Raw genomic sequence first — 24507 nt, forward strand, 5'->3', positions numbered from 1 at the left:
AATGGTGTAGGAGGGAGGGCATCAGGTATTTGGATAATTGGAGCGCATTCTGGGGAAGGTGGGACCTGTACAAGCAGGATGGGTTGCATCTGAACCAGAGGGGCACCAATATCCTGGGAGGGAGGTTTTCTAGTACTCTTCGGGAGGGTTTAAACTAATTTGGCAGTGGAATGGGAACCGGATTTGTAGTCCAGCAACTAAGGCAGCCGATATTCAGGACGCCAAAATGTGTAGTGAGGCAGTGGGGAAGGGAACACTGACAAAGGAGAGTACTTGCAGGCACGGAGATGGGTTGAAGTGTGTATACTTCAACGCAAGAAGCATCAGGAATAAGGTGGGTGAACCTAAGGCATGGATCGGTACTTGGAACTACGATGTGGTGGCCATCACGGAAACTTGGATAGAAGAGGGGCAGAAATGGTTGTTGGAGGTCCCTGGTTATAGATGTTTCAATAAGATTAGGGAGGGTGGTAAAAGAGGTGAGGGGGGGGGGCATTGTTAATTAGAGATAGTATAACAGCTGCAGAAAGGCAGTTCGAGGAGTATCTGCAGACTGAGGTAGTATGGGTTGAAGTCAGAAATAGGAAAGGAGCAGTCACCTTGTTAGGAGTTTTCTATAGGCCCCCCAATAGTAGCAGAGATGTGGAGGAACAGATTGGGAAACAGATTTTGGAAAGGTGCAGAAGTCACAGGATAGTAGTCATGGGTGACTTCAACTTCCCAAACATTGAGTGGAAACTCTTTAGAACAAATAGTTTGGATGGGGTGGTGTTTGTGCAGTGTGTCCAGGAAGCTTTTCTAACACAGTATGTAGATTGTCCGACCAGAGGGGAGGCCATATTGGATTTGGTACTTGGTAATGAACCAGGGCAAGTGATAGATTTGTTAGTGGGGGAGCATTTTGGAGATAGTGACCACAATTCTGTGACTTTCACTTGCGTGATGGAGAGGGTTAGGTGCGTGCAACAGGGCAAGGTTTACAATTGGGGGAAGGGTAAATATGATGTTGTCAGACAAGAATTGAAGTGCATAAGTTGGGAACATAGGCTGTCAGGGAAGGACACAAGTGAAATGTGGAACTTGTTCAAGGAACAGGTACTACGTGTCCTTGATATGTATGTCCCTGTCAGGCAGGGAAGAGATGGTCGAGTGAGGGAACCATGGTTGACAAGAGAGGTTGAATGTCTTGTTAAGAGGAAGAAGGAGACTTATGTAAGGCTGAGGAAACAAGGTTCAGACAGGTCGCTGGAGGGATACAAGATAGCCAAGAGGGAACTGAAGAAAGGGATTAGGAGAGCTAAGAGAAGGCATGAACAATCTTTGGTGGGTAGGATCAAGGAAACCCCCAAGGCCTTTTACACATATGTGAGAAATATGAGAATGACTAGAGCGAGGGTAGGTCCGATCAAGGACAGTAGCGGGAGATTGTGTATTGAGTCTGAAGAGATAGGAGAGGTCTTGAACGAGTACTTTTCTTCTGTATTTACAAATGAGAGGGGCCATATTGTTGGAGAGGACAGTGTGAAACAGACTGGTAAGCTCGAGGAAATATTTGTTAAGAAGGAAGATGTGTTGGGCATTTTGAAAAACTTGAGGATAGACAAGTCGCCCGGGCCTGACGGGATATATCCAAGGATTCTATGGGAAGCAAGAGATGAAATTGCAGAGACGTTGGCAATGATCTTTTCGTCCTCACTGTCAACAGGGGTGGTACCAGGGGATTGGAGAGTGGCGAATGTCATGCCCCTGTTTAAAAAAGGGACTAGGGATAACCCTGGGAATTACAGGCCAGTTAGTCTTACTTCGGTGGTAGGCAAAGTAATGGAAAGGGTACTGAAGGATAGGATTTCTGAGCATCTGGAAAGACACTGCTTGATTAGGGATACTCAGCACGGATTTGTGAGGGGTAGGTCTTGCCTTACAAGTCTTATTGAATTCTTTGAGGTGACCAAGCATGTGGATGAAGGTAAAGCAGTGGATGTAGTGTACATGGATTTTAGTAAGGCATTTGATAAGGTTGATAAGAAAGTAAGGAGGCATGGGATAGTGAGAAATTTGGCCAGTTGGATAACAAACGATAGAAGTCAGAGAGTGGTGGTGGATGGCAAATATTCAGCCTGGAGCCCAGTTACCAGTGGCATACTGCAGGGATCAGTTCTGGGTCCTCTTCTGTTTGTGATTTTCATTAATGACTTGGATGAGGGAGTTGAAGGGTGGGTCAGTAAATTTGCAGACGATACGAGGATTGGTGGAGTTGTGGATAGTGAGGAGGGCTGTTGTCGGCTGCAAAGAGACATAGAAAGGATGCAGAGCTGGGCTGAGAAGTGGCAGATGGAGTTTAACCCTGAAAAGTGTGAGGTTGTCCATTTTGGAAGGACAAATATGAATGCGGAATACAGGGTTAACGGTAGAGTTCTTGGCAATGTGGAGAAGCAGAGAGATCTTGGGGTCTATGTTCATACATCTTTGAAAGTTGCCACTCAAGTGGATAGAGCTGTGAAGAAGGCCTATGGTGTGCTAGCGTTCATTAACAGAGGGATTGAATTTAAGAGCAGTGAGGTGATGATGCAGCTGTACAAAACTTTGGTAAGGCCACATTTGGAGTACTGTGTACAGTTCTGGTCGCCTTATTTTAGGAGGGGTGTGGAAGCTTTGGAAAAGGTGCAAAGGAGATTTACCAGGATGTTGCCTGGAATGGAGAGTAGGTCTTACGAGGAAAGGTTGAGGGTGCTAGGCCTTTTCTCATTAGAACGGAGAAGGATGAGGGGCAACTTGATAGAGGTTTATAAGATGATCAGGGGAATAGATAGAGTAGACAGTCAGAGACTTTTTACCCGGGTGGAACAAACCATTACAAGGGGACATAAATTTAAGGTGAAATGTGGAAGATATAGGGGGGATGTCAGAGGTAGGTTCTTTACCCAGAGAGTAATGGGGGCATGGAATGCACTGCCTGTGGAAGTAGTTGAGTCGGAAACATTAGGGACCTTCAAGCAGCTATTGGATAGGTACATGGATTACGGTAGAATGCTATAGTGTAGATTAATTTGTTCTTAACAGCAGCTCAGTAGCATTGTGGATAGCACAATTGCTTCACAGCTCCAGGGTCCCAGGTTTGATTCCGGCTTGGGTCACTGTCTGAGCGGAGTCTGCACATCCTCCCCGTGTGTGCGTGGGTTTCCTCCGGGTGCTCCGGTTTCCTCCCACAGTCCAAAGATGTGCAGGTTAGGTGGATTGGCCGTGATAAATTGCCCTTAGTGTCCAAAATTGCCCTTAGTGTTGGGTGGGATTGCTGGGTTGTGGGGATAGGGTGGAGGTGTTGACCTTGGGTAGGGTGCTCTTTCCAAGAGCTGGTGCAGACTCGATGGGCCGGCCTCCTTCTGCACTGTAAATTCTATGATAATCTATGATTAATCTAGGACAAAGGTTCGGCACAACATCGTGGGCCGAAGGGCCTGTTCTGTGCTGTATTTTTCTATGTTCTCTGTTCTATTATGGCCCTTGATAAATAGCCCACACGTTGTAGGCTCACGCATCAAAAATAGACACCTGGATAAGGAAATTGAAAAAAATGAAAAAAAACAGTAACCCATCTTCTCTATGCACAAAGAGATGAAGCAATGTGCTTATCTTCCTGTATATTAAAATCAGAATGTTGTATCATCTTTCCAAACAAAAGACCTAAATTAACCAATCGAGCTGGATTTTTAGTGTCAACTTTGTCATATTTTTTAAAGCGGACCTTTCCATCATTAGGAAACTTGTGGGGTGGGAGGGAAAGAGAGGAGGGATCTGTTGAAAACACAAGTCGAATGACAGAAGAAATAGGAGATGAGAGTAATGGTCAGATATAGATCAGAAACAAGGGTGAAATAAATGGTCCCAGAACAAACACAATTAAGAAGCATCAAAGAACTGTTAAAACAAAAGTTAAAGGAACTACAGATTAGTTAAACTGCCAGTATATCGATGTAGAGTCCAAAATAAAATGGGCCAACTGGAGGCAATGATTTGTAACAAGGTGCATTAGGAATCACAAAAATGGCTACATGAAGAACAGAACTAGCAACTAAATATCGCAAATTATAACATAATTAGAAAAGCTAGGGAAGTAAGAAGTTGAGAGGGCTCGCTAATTGGATAGACGAATGAGATAACATAATGGGAACATAATTAACAGAACGTTAGAAATACAAAATTAAGAAGAGACCAAGGATGTTAAAAGGAGAGCATTATAGGCAACCTAATAGCAGGAAACATAAGGGGCTGGATTCTTCGCCGGCGGGATGCTTCATTTTGCCAGCAGCCCGGGGGTTTCCCGACAGTGTGGGGCTGCCCCACAATGGGAAACCCCATTGACTAGCTGGCGTAACGGAGCATCCCGCTGGTGGGGTGAAACAGAAATGTGGCTCGGCGGGGTGGAGAATCCAGCCCAAGAAATAGGAGCAGGGGTAGGGTATTCAACCCCTCGAGCCGGAGGTAGATTAAAGGAAAGTGGTGGACAAAAGAAATGAATAAAGGGCATATTAATAATCATGCAGAATTCCATCTACACTCAAAACTGGGAAGAGGAGACAGCGAAAGGGGGACAGATAAAGGAGTTTTTAACAATGTGTCAGAACTCTTCTCCGACCCAGTAAAATACCCGACAAGAGGGATGCTGTGCTTGATCCAATAAAGAGAAATAACAGGAAGAGATAATTGAAATATAAGGAAACACCTAAGCTACCTTATACCTTATTGTGTTCTAATCAAAATTGAGCAGATAAGACAAAGACGAAAATGATAAATCAGAAAAACAAAATGATTTAAAGCGGGTAAAATAGAGCTAAGACAGATAAACAGAAAAAATTGCTGACAAAGAAATAGAACAGCAGTGGAGGGAAACATTTTAAAAAGCGATCAATATGCATTCCACTATAAATATAGCCCACTAAAAAGCACAAATAAACGAGCCAGTAATTATACACCATGAATGTAGAAATAAAAGCAAAATTTAAACCACAGAAAAGGGCATATTATCAGTACATAGACAACAAAGCAGAGGGTGACAAAATGAAATAAGAAAAATGTCGAAAAAAAACCATCCGGAAGGTTAAAAAGCTGAAAAATTAAAATAATAGGGAATATTAAAAAGTAATATCCTGCAGATACATAACAAATTAGAACAATCAAGATAGAAGTAAGGCCACTGAGGGATGCACAAGATAAACTTACTGGTAATGACATCAAAATGTCACAAATTTTGGAAGAATTTATTTATGCTATATATATTAGTATCACTGGATTTCCAAAATATTATTTTGACTCGATATTTACAGAAACAAGGTGGACCTTATGGAGGGGTGCAAGCACAGATCCTCCTCCCATTGCCTTCAGGGAGCAGTTGGTGGTGTGGGTAGATTTAAGTTTCCCTCCAACATTCAGGATTGAATGTCCCAGAGTGTCCTGGACGCAGTACAACGGACTTGCCTCACATTTTGGGATGGGTAGAGGGACACTGTTCCTGAAATGACAAAACTCTGGAAGCTCTCGGGGGATTTTCCGGTTCAGACACACAGATCCATGCCCTTCAAGGGATAAGTTTCTGTCAGAAGAGATTTCCCATGCTCTGCCCATATGGAGCCCTATAATACCAACAGGCTTCCTTCGCAATCTCCAGCACTCAGGTCTGGAGTGCCCTATTGTATTGCAATGGGAACACACCGGTCTTGGGGACACTCCTTTCCGGCTGCAGGAAGGGCTTCTTATATCCTTCTTGGTGCTTTCTTTACTGGGTGGGTTGGGCATTCCTATCTAGGTCTCCCTGCTTATCTTCCCAATGGGATTTCCCGGGTTTTCATGTCTATGGGTGAAATCACTGCTATCTGCTGCTTCCCTAGCTTCAAAGATTCACTGCTCCTCGGGTTGAAGGGTGAGCAATTTTTGAACTAATCCAGCAATACCCCTCACAGTTGCCTGGGATTCACAGGAATTTCACCCATTGGTTGAATGCCTCATTGGCTCCAGCCGTTCGAACTCGATGTGGGTCTGGGTGGGTTTCTTGCGAGCATTCCAGAATTGTTAACGATATACCTTTGGGACTAACTCGTAGGCACTTAAGATGGCAGCCTTAGTTTGCTCATATTTCATGGACACATCATGAGGCAGCATGGGGTAGATCTCTTGGGCTCTCCCTGACAAGTGCCCTTGAATTGAAAATCTCCAGATCTCTAACAGCCATTTTAACTGTCCTGGTATTTAATCAAAAGCAGCAAAAATGAGTCCACATTACTCTCTTCGAATTTGGGAATGGATCTCACGTACTTGAGGGCCTCAGGGTAGTTTGGGGTTAGAGAGATAGGGGATGCTACTGGGTGGACATATTTTTAGCTATCAAGCCTCTCTTTCCCTTTCTAAATAGGAAAAAGGAACAGAATCTGGATGTTACAGATACACATATCAATAAGCATGACAACAGAGTTTTATAAGGCCATAAAAATGTAAACCAAGCACTGGGGATAATTTCTACATTGACAGAATTGAAAAGCAAACCACGGTTGGAGCACTGAGAGCAATTCTAGTCTCCAAATTATAAAAATGATATAGAAGCCCCAGAGGGGTCCACCAAAGAAAGGATTCTCTGTCCAGAACCATCTTTTATCACCGACTCCCAGCAAAGCCCTTTGTGCCCTTATTTAGAATGGGAGAGTGCAGCTGCAGGAAAGCAGCTCAGTGCAAACACTAAGGATTCGGTGCTTCTTGTCTCAAAGTCCTACCAGAAGTCCAAAGTTTCTCAATCTGCTACAAAGTGGTTCATGTGCCAGCTCGCACAACCTATGCCTGGGTTGTCCTCAATGCAACTGCAACATGTTCATAGACCCCTCGGGTGGTGAGGACCAAGGTGGATGAGAGGCTGGCACAGCTCCTCTGAATCTATTATGATAACACAGCATAGTCGTGTTCAGCAAAGTGTTGCCCCTGACCCTGACAGCAGCTGAAAGTGGAACTGCAGGAATTGTTACGGATCATAAAGAAAGGATGATTAATCGGCATAAGTAGGAATCTAACCCAGTTGCTGGAAATTAATAATATTGATGTTGGAGTGATAAGCAACTATCAGACTAACCTTGGCTACATTTTATGTGGAAACTTCTGTATTACAACTAGATTCCAATTTAATGACAATTCGAAAGAATTGGAATGAACTGAATAAATACTGAAATATTTCTGCAACTGACTGCAATAGAAGTTGCATTTATTTTACTCTTGCAAAGTTGGCTGCGGTCTTATATCAGCTAGGGGCCTGCTGCATGGTCCTGTTCAACAGTTAGTCACAAATTTTCCGTAATTAAAAAATTAACAATGAAAGGAATTTCAAAACCTTTCCAGAACTTTAAAAATATTATGGTGAGTATTTGATAGTATTTTTTAGAGACATCTCCACTCATGTTGAGTAGGAAACCTATCACGCTTTCTTAGCTTTCTATCCAATAGAAATGTCAAACACCCTTAGATATTCAGGTCCCAATATTGGTCACCTTGCAATCACGTCTCTGTAATGTTTATCAGGTCATACATGTTTATTTCTATTTGTGCTTGACAATTCATCCGGTTTGACACAAATGTTATGTGCATTCAGATACAGAGCCTTAAGTTTTGACTTTTTAACATTTTTGCAAACTCTGGCTTTATCTGCTGGTGCACTCTTAAATTTGTATGCTCTGTACCTTCCTGACACACTCTGATTATTTTTACCTTTACTGCTGCTTTGCTCTATTGACTTGTCATTTCCCTTTAATTTACCATGTGATTTCTCCCACTACCATTCAATTTAAAGCTCTATCTTGCTGCCCTTGTTATACGACTCGCCATAACTCAAAGACCATTAACTACCAGTAAATTGGCCAACCACAATGGAACTTTTTGTTTATTCTGTAGATGCCTCCCACTCCTCTGGGAGCACAGCCTTTATACTTCAGTTAAACAATAGGATAGCACGCCAGATCACAAATAGGATTTTAGCTCGTACTTCTGCTTCAGCCTTCCTCAAACCCTATAAACTCTTTTTATCAATATACAATAGTGAAGAATGGACACTATCAGATGTTAATGATCAGTACTGTAAGCACAATATTATCTGGCCTCATGAGGCTTCTGAAGTACAAAGCTTCAAGTCACTGAAAGACCATTTGCCTGCTTTAATTGATTTTAGTCAATTTGATCACTGTTTTGTTGCATTGTTTTTAATATAAAAAAGGGATCATCGGGCTTGAGTACCTCTTTCATGCTGGTGTATCGATCAAAGTCGGTATAGGTGAAGATTCTGAAGTTCTTCCTCTCTTCGGTTTCCTGCAGAGACAGAATCTCGTTGTGGTATTGAAAGTCGAGCGGACTCTGGCAGGATTGTTGATTCTTGAACAGGTCAATTTCGAACTAGAATAAAAGAAGAAATTCTATCATATTCTTTTCCAATCACCATTCTTCCATAAATCTTCTATAGGCGTATAAATAAATTGTACAGCCAGGATGTAAAGTGAAGTATTTTGCATTTACTCCCTCAAAGAATATCCCTCCTCCTTAATAGACATGCTTCAAAATTCTGGCATTACTGCAGAATGACAGATAGTTACCTGGCTGAATAATTTCTCCTGCCAACCCAATACAACCTCCTCTTGGTCGTGCGTCCGATAACTACCTGAAAGATTTAAGGGAATAAATTACAAATACTTCTGCAGTCTCACAAGGTGAAGAGGAAATTAGGAAACATTTTAGTACAGTTAGGGAGAGAGTAAGGGAGTACCTGAGTATAGATAAGGAAACAATGGGAAATTAACTCAGCACAGATATGAAGAAATATGGAAAACCTCACCATGGTCAAGGAGAAAATGATGAAATGCATCCGCACAGGTCAGGATAAAATGAAATAATATTTCAGCGTGAATGATAGGAACACCACCACAAAGGAAACACTGAGAAAGACTTGCATTAATACAGCATCTTTCACATTCAAAGGGCATGCCAAAGTACTTCAGAGACATTGATAAATGCAAAAAGGCTATAGCACTGATACATAGAAGATAGGAGCAGGAGGAGGCCTTATGGCCCTTCGAGCCTGCTCCGCCATTTATCATGATCATGGCTGATCATCCAACTCAATAGCCTAATCCTGCTTTCTCCCCATAACTTTGATCCCACTCGCTCCAAATGCTATATCTAACCGCCTCTTGTATATATCAATGTTTCAGCATCAACTACTTCCTGCGGTAATGAATTTCAGGCTCACCACTCTTCGGATGAAGAAATATCTCCTCATCTCTGTCCGAAATGGTTTACCCTGATTCCTCAGACCGTGACCCCTGGTTCTGGATACACCCACCATCGGGAACACCTTCCCTGCATTTACCCTGTCTAATCCTGTTAGAATTTTATAGGTCACTATGAGATCCCCCTCATTCTTCTGAACTCCAGCGAGAACAATCCTAACATAGTCAATCTCTCCTCATATGATAGTCCCGCCATCCCTGGAATCAGTCTGGTAAACCTTCGCTGCACTCCCTCGAGAGCAAGAACATCCTTCCTCAGAAAAGGAGACCAAAACTGCACACAATATTCTAGGTGTGGCCTCACCAAGGCCCTGTATAATTGCAATAACACATCCCTGCTTCTGTACTCAAAACCTCTCGCAATGAAGGCCAATATACCATTAGCCTGCTGCGCCTGGATGCTTACCTTCAGCGACTGGTGCACAAGGACACCCAGGTCCCGCTGCACACTCACCTCTCCCAATTTACAACCGTTCATTCATCTCAAGAGGCTTGGAATATAAAAGCAGGGATGTACTTCTGAAGCTTTATAAAGCATTAGTTAGGCCCCATTTAGAATACTGTGAGCAATTTTGGGCCCCACACCTCAGGAAGGACATACTGGCACTGGAGCGGGTCCAGCGGAGATTCACACGGATGATCCCAGGAATGGTAGGCCTAACATACGATGAACGTCTGAGGATCCTGGGGTTATATTCATTGGAGTTTAGGAGGTTGAGGGGAGATCTAATAGAAACTTACAAGATAATGAATGGCTTAGATAGGGTGGATGTAGGGAAGTTGTTTCCATTAGCAGGGGAGACTAGGACCCGGGGGCACAGCCTTAGAATAAAAGGGAGTCACTTTAGAACAGAGATGAGGAGAAATTTCTTCAGCCAGAGAGTGGTGGGTCTGTGGAATTCATTGCCACAGAGGGCAGTGGAGGCCGGGACGTTGAGTGTCTTTAAGACAGAAGTTGATAAATTCTTGATTTCTCGAGGAATTAAGGGCTATGGAGAGAGAGCGGGTAAATGGAGTTGAAATCAGCCATGATTGAATGGTGGAGTGGACTCGATGGGCCGAATGGCCTTACTTCCGCTCCTGTGTCTTATGGTCTTATGGTTCAGGTAGTAATCTGCCGTCCTGTTTTTGCTTCCAAAGTGAATAACCTCACACTTATCCAAATTATGCTGCATTTGCCATTGATTTGCCCACTCGCCCAACCTGTCCAGATCATGCTGTAGGATCTCTGCATCCTCGTCACAGTTCACCCTCCCTCTCAACTTGGTATCATCTGCAAACTTTGTGATGTTATATTTTGTTCCCTCATCCAAATCATTGATATATATTGTGAATAGCTGGGGTCCCAGCACCGATCCCCGTGGCACCCCACTAATTACTGCCTGCCAATTTGAAAAGGACCCATTAATCCCTACTCTATGTTTTCTCTCTGCCAACCAGTTTTCTAACCACCTCAATACACTTCCCCCAATTCCATGCGTTTAATCTTGCACAATAATCTCTTATGCGGGACTTTGTAAAACGCCTTCTGAAATATAGCACATCGACTGGCTCCCCCTTGTCAACTATACTGGTTACATCTTCAAAGAATTCCAACAGATTTGTCAAGCATGGTTTCCCCTTCATAAATCCATGCTGACTCTGACTGATCTTGCCACTGCTTTCTAAATGTTCCGCTGTAAAGTCCTTGATAATGGATTCAAGAATTCTCCCCACTACCGATGTTAGGCTTAATGATCTATAATTGCCTGTTTTCTCTCTACCTCCCTTTTTGAATATTGGAGTGACATTAGGAATAGACTGGGGTAATACTCCAGGAGGCAAGAGCAGAATGGGAAAATACCGTTCTGCAAAGAGAAGTTAATAAAGAATTCAAGGAGCAATTGAGCCAGTGTGTTTGAATTGTGGTGGGATCAGAGATTGCAAATGGGAATGTGATTAAAGAGACTGCTTGTAGAGCCTGATGGTCATTTCTTGCTCCTACATCCTTATGTGAGCTATATTGTCTCCATCATTCAAACTGATCAACACATTAACATGGAACACAAATATCACCCTGATAATTTAAAATCTAAAGATTTACATTATTTTAACACTAATGTGACAGACGTTGCACATAATACTTTCCAGACGATCAGAAGCAGAAGAAGTAGGAGCAGAAGTAGGCAATTTGGCCCATCAAGTCTGCTCTGCCATTTAATGATATCATGACTGATCTGATATGATCCTCAACTTCACATTCCTTTCTTTTTAAGAAAATATTTTGTTCAAGGCATTTTCACATACATACACAAAATAAATCAGAAGAACAGAGCAGCTCAATGAAATACTACACCTAATCTGCCCCCCCCCCCCCGACGCCTCTCTCACCCCTTGGACTCCCGGGTCTTCCGACACCCCAAACAGCGCCACATCTGGACTCGGAACCACCTCCACATCCAGCACTTTGGACATCATGTCTGAGAACCCCTGCTAGACCCCTCTCAGTCTCGGACATGCCCAAAACATGTGACGTGATTCACGGGCCACCGCCCACATTTATCCTCTACCCCAACAAAGAACCTACTAATCCTCGCTACCGTCATATGAGACCTATGCACCACTTTAAACAGGATGAGGCTTAACCTCGCACATGACGAGGATGCGTTCATGTTCCGCAAGGCCCCTGCCCACGTCTCGGCCCCCACCTCCCCTCCCAAATCCTCCTCCCACTTCCGCTTAATATCCCCCACCAGGGCTCCCTCCTACTCATTCAACTCCTTATGGGATTATTAGATATCCGATAACTTCCCCTCCCCTATTTCGTCCTTCCACAGCACCTTGTCCTGCAACCCCAGGGGCGAAAGCCCAGGAAAGGACGGCACCTCCCTCCTTACAAAGTCCCGAACCTGCAGGTACCTACTCCTTACAAAGTCCCGAACCTGCAGGTACCTAAAGTCATTCCCCCTGAGCAACTCATACACTTCCTGCAGTCCTTCCACCTCGCAAATTTGCCCCTTATAAACAAGTCGCCAAAGCACACAATCCCTGCCTGCTGCCATCCCCTAAATATTGCATCCAGCCCCGGTGGCGTAAACCTGTGGTTCTTACAGATTGGCGCCCATACCGAGGCACCCCCCAGCCTCAAATGCTGCCTCCCTGCCCCCCACCCTTAGGGCTGACACCATCACTGGGCTCGCGGAGTACCTGGCCGGCGAAAATGGTAAAGGCTCCAACAACAAAGCCCTCAGACACAAAGCCCTGCCGATGCTGCCTTTCCCACGGCCCATTCTCAACTGCACATTCTTGCCGTAGCCGCATAACCCTTGATTTTCTTACTGATTAAAAATCTGTCTATCTCAGCCATCAACATATTCAATGACCCATCTTCCATATACTCTACGGTAAAGAATTCCACAGATTCACTCTCCTCTGAGAGAAGAAAATTCTCCTCATCTTTCTTAAATAGGCAACCCCTCACTCTGAGATTATGCCTTCTGGTCCTAAATTCTCCCACAAGGGAAAACAACCTCTCAGCATCTACCCTGTCAAGCCCCCTGAGAACTATATGTCTCAACAAGGCCACCTCTCATTCTACTAAACTCCAATGAGTACAGGCCCAACCTGTTCAACGTCTCCTCATAAGAAAATCCCTCCATGCCTGGGATACAACATAGGTGAACCTTCTCTGGACTGCCTCCGATACCACTGTATCTTTTATCAGATAAGGGGACCAAAACTGTTCACAGTGTTCCAGGTGTGGTCTAACTAGTGCCTTGAATTGTTTTAGCAAGACTTCCCTATTTTTATACTCCATTCCTTTTGAAATAAAGGCCAACGTTCCCTTGGCTTCCCTAAACCTGCTGAACTTGGATGCTATCTTTTTGTGATTTATGCACAAAGATCCTTAAATCCCTTGGTGTTGCAGCTTTCTGTAGTCTTTCTCCCTTTCAAGAATATTCAGCTCCTTTATTCTTCTGACCAAAGTGCTTAACTTCCCATTTTCCTACATAAAATTCCACCTGTCCACTCACTTAACTTGTCTAGATCCCTCTGTCAATTTCCCTTTTCCCACATCCCACTCAAATAGTTCCCTGCAAGGATAAATATTTACTCTGTTTCCCTCCTCCCACCTTCCTTCCACCAGTGACAATAAACCCTTACTTCATTTTGTTGTCGATTGAAAGTAGACTGATGGGGCAATATACTTGCCTGGACGTGATTTGTCCTTACTTTTATGAACAGGGCATACCTGTGTGAATTTCCATTTTCAATCCACTTGAAGATGCCTGTATGCAGATGTTCTGGAATAGCTTGGCAAGAGACACAGCTAATCTTCAGCACTACAGCTGTGATGTTGTCAGGGCCCATAGCATTTTCTCTGTCCAAAGTGTTTAGCCATTTCTTCACATCATGCGAGTGAATCAAATTGGCTAAAGACTACCTTTTATGCTGGTGGAGTACACAGGAGGAGGCTGAGTCAGATTATCCATTTGGTTTATCTGGCTAAATACAGTTGCAAATACTTCAGCCTTGTCTTTTTGCACTCATGCTGGGCTCTGCCATCATCAATGAGAGTGTTGGAGCTTCCTTCTCCTTCAATAACTTAATTGTCTCACCATTCACAATTGGACGTGACAGGGCTGCAAACTTTATCTGATGCACTGGTTGTGGGATTGCTTAGCTGTCAATGGCATGCAAATAGTTTTGTGCTGTAGCTTTACCAGTTTGCCGCTATGTTTTCTGGTACACCTGCTGTTGTACTGACAAGCTGTTTTACACTCTTTATTGAACCAGATTTGATCCATTTGTCCAGGATTGGTAATGGTAGAGTGAGGAATATGCCAGACATATGGTGTAGACGCTGTATTAGATAGGGAGATGCAGTCATGGAGTTGATCACACTGCAAGGAGAAGTACTTGTAAGGTTGTGTGGAGTTTACATCTCCTCTCAATTTCGGCCCTTGTTTGATTGGGATAGGGTTTGCATGCAGTGGGACTCATTTCTAGCACTAGACCGCTCCAAATCAAGGACTGGAAAGAGGCGGGGAAGGCCCCGGGACCGGACGGATTCCCGGTGGAGTTCGACAGGAAGTACGCAGACCTGTTGGCCCCGCTACTGGTGAGGACCTTTAATGAGGCAAGAGAGGAGGGGACCCTGCCCCCGACAATGTCGGAAGCGACAATTTCTTTGATCCTAAAGCAGGACAAGGACCCACTGCAATGTGGATCGTAGAGGCCGATCTCGCTCCTCAATGTGGATGCAAAGTTCCTGGCAAAAGTGCTGGCCACGCGGATCGAGGACTGTGTCCCGGGGGTAATCCACGAGGACCAGACGGGATTTGTAAAGGGCAGGCAACTAAACACCAATGTGCGGCGGCTCTTAAACGTGATAATGATGCCATCGGAGGAGGGAGAGGCGGAGATAGTGGCAGCAATGGACGCGGAGAAGGCCTTTGACCGAGTAGAGTGGGAGTACCTCTGGGAGGTGCTGCGCAGGTTTGGGTTCGGGGTAGGGTTTATCAATTGGGTTAAGCTCCTTTACAGAGCCACGATGGCAAGTGTAGTGACGAACCGGCGGAGGTCAGAGTACTTTCGACTGTACCGAGGGACGAGGCAGGGGTGCCCCCTGTCCCCCCTGTTGTTCGCATTGGCGATCGAAGCATTGGCCATGTCATTGAGGGTGTCTAATAAATGGAAGGGGGTGGTCCGAGGGGGAGAAGAGCATCGGGTGTCGCAATATGCGGATGACCTGTTGCTGTACGTGGCGAATCCAATTGAGGGGATGGTGGAGGTCATGCAGACTCTAAGGGAGTTAGGGGAGTTTTCGGGCTATAAGCTCAATGTAGGGAAGAGTGAGCTCTTTGTATTACAGGCGGGGGACCAAGAAAGAGGGATAGGGGATCTACCGCTGAGGAGGGCGGAGGGGAGCTTTCGGTATCTGGGGATCCAGATAGCCAGGAGTTGGGGGACCCTACATAAACTGAATCTGACGAGGTTGGTGGAGCAAATGGAGGAGGATTTCAAAAGATGGGACATGTTACCGCTCTCGCTGGCGGGTAGAGTGCAGTCGGTCAAAATGGTGGTCCTTCCGAGGTTTCTGTTTGTGTTTCAGTGCCTTCCCATCGTGATCACTAAGGCCTTTTTTAAGAGAGTAGGCAGGAGTATTATGGGGTTTGTGTGGGCGAATAAGACCCCGAGAGTAAGGAGAGAATTCCTGGAACGCAGTAGGGACCGAGGAGGGTTGGCGCTGCCAAACCTGGGGAGCTACTACTGGGCAGCAAATGTGGCGATGATCCGCAAGTGGGTTATGGAGGGCGAGGGGGCGGCATGGAAGAGGATGGCGATGGCGTCCTGTAAAGGAACGAGCCTGGGGGCATTGGTGATGGCACCGCTGCCGCTCTCGCCGACAAAGTATACCACGAGCTCGGTGGTGGCCGCAACGCTAAGGATCTGGGGCCAGTGGAGACGGCACGGGGTGCAATGGGAGCATCGGTGTGGTCCCTGATCAGGGGTAACCACCGGTTTGTCCCGGGGAAGATGGACGGGGGGTTCCAGAGCTGGCATCGGGCGGGGTTTGGAAGAATGGGGGACCTGTTCATCGACGGGATGTTTGCGAGCCTAGGGGCACTGGAGGAGAAGTTTGAGTTACCCCCGGGAAATGCCTTTAGATATATGCAGGTGAGGGCTTTTGTGAGGTGACAGGTGAGGGAATTCCCGTTGCTCCCAGCACAAGAAGTTCAAGATAGGGTGATCTCGGGTGTATGGGTCGGGGAGGGCAAGGTGTCGGAAATACACCAGGAGTTGAAAGAAGAGGGGGAAGCGCTGGTAGAAGAGTTGAAGGGTAAATGGGAGGAGGAGCTGGGGGAGGAGATCGAGGAATGTCTGTGGGCTGATGCCCTAGGTAGGGTTAATTCCTCCTCCTCGTGTGCCAGGCTCAGCCTGATACAAATTAAGGTGGTCCATAGAGCGCACTTGACGGGGGCGAGGTTGAGTAGGTTCTTTGGGGTAGAGGACAGATGTGGAAGGTGCTCAGGGAGCCCGGCGAACCATGTCCATATGTTTTGGTTATGCCCGGCACTGGAGGGGTTCTGGAGAGGAGTGGCGGGAGCAATATCTCAGGTGATGAAAGTCCGGGTCAAGCCAAGCGGGGGCTAGCAATATTTGGAGTAGTGGACGAACCGGGAGTGCAGGAGGCGAAAGAGGCCGGCATTCTGGCCTTTGCGTCCCTAGTAGCCCGGCGAAGGATCTTGCTAATGTGGAAGGAGGCGAAGCCCCCCAGCCTGGAGGCCTGGATAAATGATATGGCTGGGTTCATAAAGTTGGAGAGGATTAAGTTCGCCTTGAGAGGGTCTGCGCAGGGGTATTACAGGCGGTGGCAACCGTTCCTAGACTATCTCGCGGAGCGTTAGAGGAAGGTCGGTCAGCAGCAGCAGCAGTAACCTTGGGGGAAACGGGGACGTCCTGGGAGGGGGGGGGGGGGAAGAGGGGGGACTGCCTGGGAGGGTGGATGAGCAAGAGATAACATGAAGGGTTGGGGATACTGGCACGAACGGGTGAGGGCCAGTATACAAAGCTGTGTAAATATATCATTTTGCCATGTATATATCTTGCTCTGTGCGATTTCTCGTTTTTTTTTGTTACGGGGCGGGGGGGGGGGTTTATTGTTTGTAAGGGAGAAAAATTGCGTTAAAAAAACTTTAATAAATATACATTTAAAAAAAAAAAAAGTTTGCTTTCCCTTAGCGAATTGCATTCTGAAATCCAGAACAGTTTTTCCAAATGACACTTTTAAACAAAGCTTCCAACCCACTTTTAACAGCAAACCCAGTCCAGGATTTTATACCAACCCCTTTTAGGATTTCCTTGTCATAGAACATAGAAAACACAGTGCAGAAGGAGGCCATTCGGCCCATCAAGTCTGCACCGACCCACTTAAGCCCTCACTTCCACCCTATCCCTGTAACCCAATAACTCCTTACCTTTTTGGTCACTAAGGGCAATTTACCATGGCCAATCCACCTAACCTGAACGTCTTTGGACTGTGGGAGGAAACTGGAGCATCCGGAGGAAACCCACGCAGACACGGGGAAAACGTGCAGACCCCGCACAGACAGTGACCCAGCGGGGAATCAAACCTGGGACCCTGGCGCTGTGAAGCCACAGTCCTATCCACTTGTGCTACCGTGCTGCTCTCATGACGTGCTACCGTCATGAAGGCTGTACAAGCTTTAACTATTGCTTTAACTCAACTCCCAGAATGCATTACATCGGCATCGGGGGCGGCATGGTGGTGCAGTGGTTAGCACAGCTGCCTACGGCGCTGAGGACCCTGGTTCGAACCCAGCCCTGAGTCACTGTCTGAGTGGAGTTTGCACACCCACAACCCAACGATGTGCAGGTTAGGTGGATTGGCCATGCTAAATTGCCCCTTAATTGGAAAAAAATAATTGGGCACTCTAAATTTATAAAAAAACAGCATCAAACATTTGATCTACCTCTGAAGTCTGTTTTTTACTTAGAACTCTTTTGCTCTTCCCTGAATTCTTCTGAAGTGTCTGAGAAATTTTTGGTCCCAATTCCCTGGTTATCTGGATTGTATCTTGTTCTTTAGGAAGCCTGCATCTTTGCAACTCCCCTGTCCTGTTCAGCTTCTCTTGACAAAGTTGAATGATGTTCACTCTCCAGTGTCCTGTCTCCAACTGTCCACAAATTAAGCTAAAACTATAACTTAAAAGCTTCTCTACCTTACAAGGTCCCAGTTGCTAAGCAACATCGAATACCTCTGTTGGCGGATTAATTTACTCTTCGCACCGTAGCCCCCTCTAACCACAATAGGAACACAGTTGGAAAAACAACCCCTACACATACAGACACCTTTGCCCAGCCTGAATCTAAGGTTTAATCCTTCGAGGCACAGAAACATTAAACAGACTTCGAACAATACTTATTTCTAATGTTTACCAGTGCAGATACAGTGGGCAGCACGGTAGCATAGTAGGTAGCACTGTTGCTTCACAGCTCCAGGGTCCCAGGTTCAATTCCCGGCTTGGGTCACTGTCTGCGTGGAGTCTGCACGTTCTCCCTGTGTCTGCGCGGGTTTCCTCCGGGTGCTCCGGTTTCCTCCCACAAGTCCCGAAAGACTTGGACATTCTGAATTCTCCTCTGTGTACCCGAACAGGCGCCGGAATGTGGCAACTAGGGGCTTTTCACAGTAACTTCATTGTATTGTTAATGTAAGCCTACTTGTGATAATAATGATTATTAAGTATAAATCCTTAAAACTATATTTGTCTTCTTAACAATACAACCATGAATTGTGCTGTCTGCATGGAGTATAGGTTTCAGATCCTCCTGAAACTGGTCGCCTTCATGTAGAGACTTGGATAGAGGCTTTTTGACTGTAACGTTGTCACAGCTGAGCTCAGTCCTGTCATAAAATCACAGTGCAGAAGGAGGCCATTTGGCCCATCAAGTCTGCACTGACCCTTTGAAAGAGTACCCTACCTAGGCCCACGTCCTTACCCTATCCCCATAACCCAGTAACACCACCTGACCTTTTGGACACTACGGAGTAATTTAGCATGGCCAATCCACCTAACCTGCACAGTTTTGGATTGTGGAAGGAAACCGGAGCACCTGGAAGAAACCCATACAGACACGGAGAGAGCATACAAACTCCATACAGTGACCCAAGGCTGGAATGGAACCCTGGTCCCAGGCAGTGAAGCAGCAGTGCTAACCACTGTGCCGCCCTCAGGAGGCATCTGCATACATGTACCTCAAAGGTTAATAGACAGCTGACGTCTTTCTCTTCCTACCCGAGTTATCCTGAATCTAGTTATAATGGCTTGGAAGCATTTTTCACTATTTCCAATATAACTTGGAATGACCTTTTTTAGTTGTATCACGTAGTACAGTACAGTAAACCAAGTACAGTATGGCAGTCATTTTTTGGTGCATCACCAACTTTATCAGGAGGTGCCAAGGTACTTAACCTCAGAGAAAGAGAAGGTTTGCATGCACCACCCAGCACCCAACTACAAAGCAGAGCTGATCAATGTACACCCCAACTGCAAAGCAGAGCTGATCAATGGACACCCCAGTCTGGAGACTGGTCAGACATACAATAAGGAAGTGAAATACAGAAATCCTGAAAAATGTAGAAATCCTGAAAAATCACGACCCTTACTGATGGGACAAAATCCTTCTCTGAAATGCTGTGCAGCAAAACACAGAATTGTTACAGCACTTGAGGGAATCATTCAGCCCCTCATATAGTTAACATTATAACTAGAGGCAGCTCTCTGAACGAGCAATGCACCTTGTGCCCTTCTTCCCATAATCCTGTATATTTGTCCTTTTCAGATCATCATAGAATTTACAGTGCAGAAGGAGGCCATTCGGCCCATCGAGTCTGCACCGGCTCTTGGAAAGAGCACCCTACCCAAGGTCAACACCTCCACCCTATCCCCATAACCCAGTAACCCCACCCAAAACTAAGGGCAATTTTGGACACTAAGGGCAATTTATCATGGCCAATCCACCTAACCTGCACATCTTTGGACTGTGGGAGGAAACCGGAGCACCCGGAGGAAACCCACGCACACACGGGGAGGATGTGCAGACTCCGCACAGACAGTGACCCAAGCCGGAATCGAACCTGGGACCCTGGAGCTGTGAAGCAATTGTGCTATCCACAATGCTACCGTGCTGCCCGTTAATCATAATCCAATTCCCTCTCGAATGCCTCAATTGAACCTGTCTCCACCACACTCTCAGACAGTGCAGCACAGATCTTAGCCACTCTCTGCATGAAAAACTTTCTCCTCTGATCTCCATTGCTTCTTTTGGCTTGTACCTTAAATCTGTGCCGATTCTCAATTCTTCCACCAGTGGGAAGAGGATTTCCCGATCTACTCAGTTCAAACTCCTCATGGTTTTGAACACCTCTATCGAACCTTCTCTCAATCTTCTCTTCTCCAAGGAAAACGGTCCAAACTTCTCCAATCCAACCAAGATTCTCATCACTAGAACCACTCTTATGAATCGTTCAGCACTCTCTCTAATGCTTTCAAATCTTTCCTAAAATGTGGCACCCAGAACGGGACATAATACTCCAGTTGAGGTTGAAACAGTGGTTGGGTCAATTTGTGTACAGACAGATTTATGCATTGTGTTATTTACAGTTGCTTATATTTGAGCAATTCACGTTAAACACACTTTGAAACAAAACTTATACATCAAATAGCAAGCACCGCAAAATTAATGCATGTGATATAAATGTGGAGCTTACTGGTCATTTCCCCTGAAGCTGGGATGTCAAATGTAGTCATTTCAATGAGGTCCTGGCCTTGTTGAAGTGCTGGTTGCAGAATATGTTGAGTGAAGAGTGCCGTCGGCGTTACCCGCTGAAGCGATACCCTTAAAAAAATAAACGCACTCAATTTCTTTCTTGATTCAACCCTGGATTTAAATTACTCTAATTCATTAAACACATCAATAGTGCTAAACCTGCTTGGAGGCTAGAAAGAGTGACTTTGGAATAAACAAATGCCTTTAAAATATCAAGAGACAACTTCAGGAAATAAATAAGATTTCACAGGATAGCTTCAGGGAAGACAGCCCTTTGGGAAAGCAACCTTTCATCTCAGTACCCCAATAATTGCTTAATCAATTGAAAAGCCTGGGCAGCTATTCCTTCAAAGAAACAGTGACATTTGCTGGTCTTCCCAGTATCTCTAAAATGTTAATTTCTCCTGAATCTGAGTACTTGCATTAACCATTCTCTGCTAATAATTTCTGGGCGGCACGGTACCACAGTGGTTAGCACTGTTGCTTCACAGCACCAGGGTCCCAGGTTCGATTCCCGGCTTGGGTCACTGTCTGTGCGGAGTCTGCATGTTCTCCCCATGTCTTATTGGGTTTCCTCCGGGTACTCTGGTTTCCTCCCACAAGTCTCGAAAGACGTGGTTAGGTGAATTGGACATTCTGAAATCTCCCTGCGTACCCAAACAGGTGCCGGAATGTGGCGACTAGGGACTTTTCACAGTAACTTCATTACAGTGTTAATGTAAGCCTACATGGCAAAATAAAAATTATTATTATATGTGACAAAATATTTTTTTAGGTTATGCTCTTCCTTCCATAAAGTGTTGCAGAGAAATGGGCTACCGCACAGTAAGCACACTCCCACCACACCCCCAGATTCTGCATTAACCGCAGATCTCCGCCTGTCCTGCCATAATTACAGACAGGTTCTCCAGACCCTGCACAGATTTAACAGCCCCACACCAGAGCCCACATCAATCCCAGTCCCACCCCCCAGAACCTGCATTAATCCCACTCCCCACCTGACCTTGCATTGATCCCACACCCCCCTGACCCTGCATAGATCCCACTCCCCCCCCCAACCCTGCATAGATCCCACTCCCCCCGACCCTGCATCGATCCCACTCGCAACCCAGACCCTGCATTGATCCCACTCCCCCCCTCCCCCCCCCCCGGACCCGGCATTGATCCCACTCCCTCCCCCCGACCCTGCATAGATCCCACTCAAACCCGGACCCTGCATTGATCCCACTACCCCCCCCAGACCCTGCATTGATCCCACTTCCCCCCCCCCAAACCCGGCATTGATCCCACTCCCCCCGACCCTGCATCGATCCCACTCCCCCCCCCTCCCCCGACCCTGCATCGGTCCTCCTCCACCCCCGACCCTGCATTGATCCCAATACCCCCCGACCCTGCATTGATCCCACTCCCCCCGACCCTGCATCGATCCCACTCCCCTCTCCCCGACCCTGCGTCGGTCCGCCTCCACCCCCCGACCCTGCATTGATCCCACTACCCCCGACCCTGCATTGATCCCACTCCCCTTGACCCTGCATTGATCCCACTCCCCCAGACAATGCATTGATCCCCCTCCCCCCGACCCTACACATCCTATCCCCCGACCCTGCATTGATCCCACTCCCCCCCCGACCCTGCATTGATCCCACTCCCCCCGACCCTGCATTGATTCCCCCTCCCCCGACCCTGCATTGATCCCCCTCCCCCTCCCCTGCATTGATCCCACTCCCCCCCGACCCTACATTGATCCCACTCCCCCCCGACCCTACATTGATCCCACTCCCCCCTGACCCTACATTGATCCCACTCCCCCTCCAAGACCCTACATTGATCCCATTTCACCCGCGACCCTGCATTGATCCCATTTCCCCCCCAACCCTGCATTGATCTCATTCCCCCCGACCCTGCATTGATCCCATTCCCCACAAAACCCTACATTGATCCCATTTCCCCCCCGACCCTACATTGATCCCATCCCCCCTGACACTGCATTGATCCCACTCCCCCCCCGACCCTGCATTGATCTCATTCCCCCCGACCCTGCATTGATCCCATTCCCCACAAAACCCTACATTGATCCCATTTCCCCCCGACCCTACATTGATCCCATCCCCCCTGACCCTGCATTGATCCCACTCCCCCCCCGACCCTGCATTGATTCCACTCCCCCCCCCAACTCTGCATTGCTCCCACTCCCACTGACCCTGCATTAATCCCACTCCCCCCCCCTCCCCTGCATTGATCCCACTCCCCCCCGACCCTACATTGATCCCACTCCCCCCCGACCCTACATTGATCCCACTCCCCCTCCAAGACCCTACATTGATCCCATTTCACCCGCGACCCTGCATTGATCCCATCTCCCCCCCAACCCTGCATTGATCTCATTCCCCCCGACCCTGCATTGATCCCATTCCCCACAAAACCCTACATTGATCCCATTTCCCCCCCGACCCTACATTGATCCCATCCCCCCTGACACTGCATTGATCCCACTCCCCCCCGACCCTGCATTGATCTCATTCCCCCCGACCCTGCATTGATCCCATTCCCCACAAAACCCTACATTGATCCCATTTCCCCCCGACCCTACATTGATCCCATCCCCCCTGACCCTGCATTGATCCCACTCCCCCCCCGACCCTGCATTGATTCCACTCCCCCCCCCAACTCTGCATTGCTCCCACTCCCACTGACCCTGCATTAATCCCACTCCCCCCCCCGACCCTGCATTGACCCCATTCCCCCCAGACCATACATTAATCCCAGTCCCCCCCGACCCTGCATTGATCCCACTCCCCCCCGACCCTGCATTGATCCCACTCCCCCCCGACCCTGCATTGATTCCACTCCCCCCCCAACTCTGAATTGCTCCCACTCCCACTGACCCTGCATTAATCCCACTCCCCCCCCCCGACCCTGCATTGATCCCACTCCCCCCCCCCCAACCCTGCATTGCTCCCACTCCCACTGACCCTGCATTAATCCCACTCCCCCCCCGACCCTGCATTGACCCCATTCCCCCCCAGACCATACATTAATCCCAGTCCCCCCCGACCCTGCATTGATCCCACTCCCCCCCGACCCTGCATTGATCCTACTCCCCCCACCCCAACCCTGCATGGATCCCACTGCCCCCCGACCCTGCATTGCTCCCATTCCCCCCCACCCCAACCCTGCATTGATCCCACTCCCACTGACCCTGCATTGATGAAAAATGAAATGAAAATCGCTTATTGTCACAAGTAGGCTTCAATGAAGTTACTGTGAAAAGCCCCTAGTCGACACATTCAGGCACCTGTTTGGGAAGGCTGGTACGGGAATCGAACTGTGCTGCTGGCCTGCCTTGGTCTGCTTTCAAAGCCAGCGATTTAGCCCAGTGTGCTAAACCAACCCTGCATTGATCCCACTCCCCCCCCCCCACCGACCCTGCATGGATCCCACTCCCCCCCCGACCCTGCATTGATCCCATTCCCCCCACCCCAACCCTGCATTGATCCCCTCCCCCCCGACCCTGCATTGATCCCACTCCCTCCCACCCCGACCCTGCATTGATCCCACACCCCCCCGACCCTGCATTGTTCCCACTCCCCCCCGACCCTGCATTGATCCCACTCCCCCCCCGACCCTGCATTGATCCCACTCCCCCCCGACCCTGCATTGATCTCATTCCCCACAAAACCCTACATTAATCCCATTTCCCCCCGACATTACATTGATCCCATCCCCCCTGACCCTGCATTGATCCCACTCCCCCCCTGACCCTGCATTGATTCCACTCCCCCCAACTCTGCATTGCTCCCACTCCCACTGACCCTGCATTAATCCCACTCCCCCCCCGCCCCAACCCTGCATTGCTCCCACTCCCACT

At 47.3% G+C, this 24507-nt stretch overlaps 1 protein-coding gene across 3 annotated transcripts in view; it reads right to left on the reverse strand.

Moving 5' to 3' along the window:
• The window catches only part of mks1 (MKS transition zone complex subunit 1), a 109724-nt gene that overhangs the window by 78382 nt on the left and 6835 nt on the right, over nt 1-24507 (reverse strand). For all 3 annotated transcript variants that reach the window (XM_072469334.1, XM_072469335.1, XM_072469333.1), the window contains exons 2-4: nt 20581-20708; nt 8613-8677; nt 8260-8415 (exon numbers count right to left, since the gene is read on the reverse strand). In XM_072469334.1, the coding sequence (XP_072325435.1) occupies nt 8260-8415; nt 8613-8677; nt 20581-20708 (349 nt within the window). The remainder of the gene's footprint in view (nt 1-8259; nt 8416-8612; nt 8678-20580; nt 20709-24507) is intronic.

Source organism: Scyliorhinus torazame, chromosome 12 (genome assembly GCF_047496885.1).
Source record: "Scyliorhinus torazame isolate Kashiwa2021f chromosome 12, sScyTor2.1, whole genome shotgun sequence".
NCBI lineage: Eukaryota > Metazoa > Chordata > Chondrichthyes > Carcharhiniformes > Scyliorhinidae > Scyliorhinus > Scyliorhinus torazame.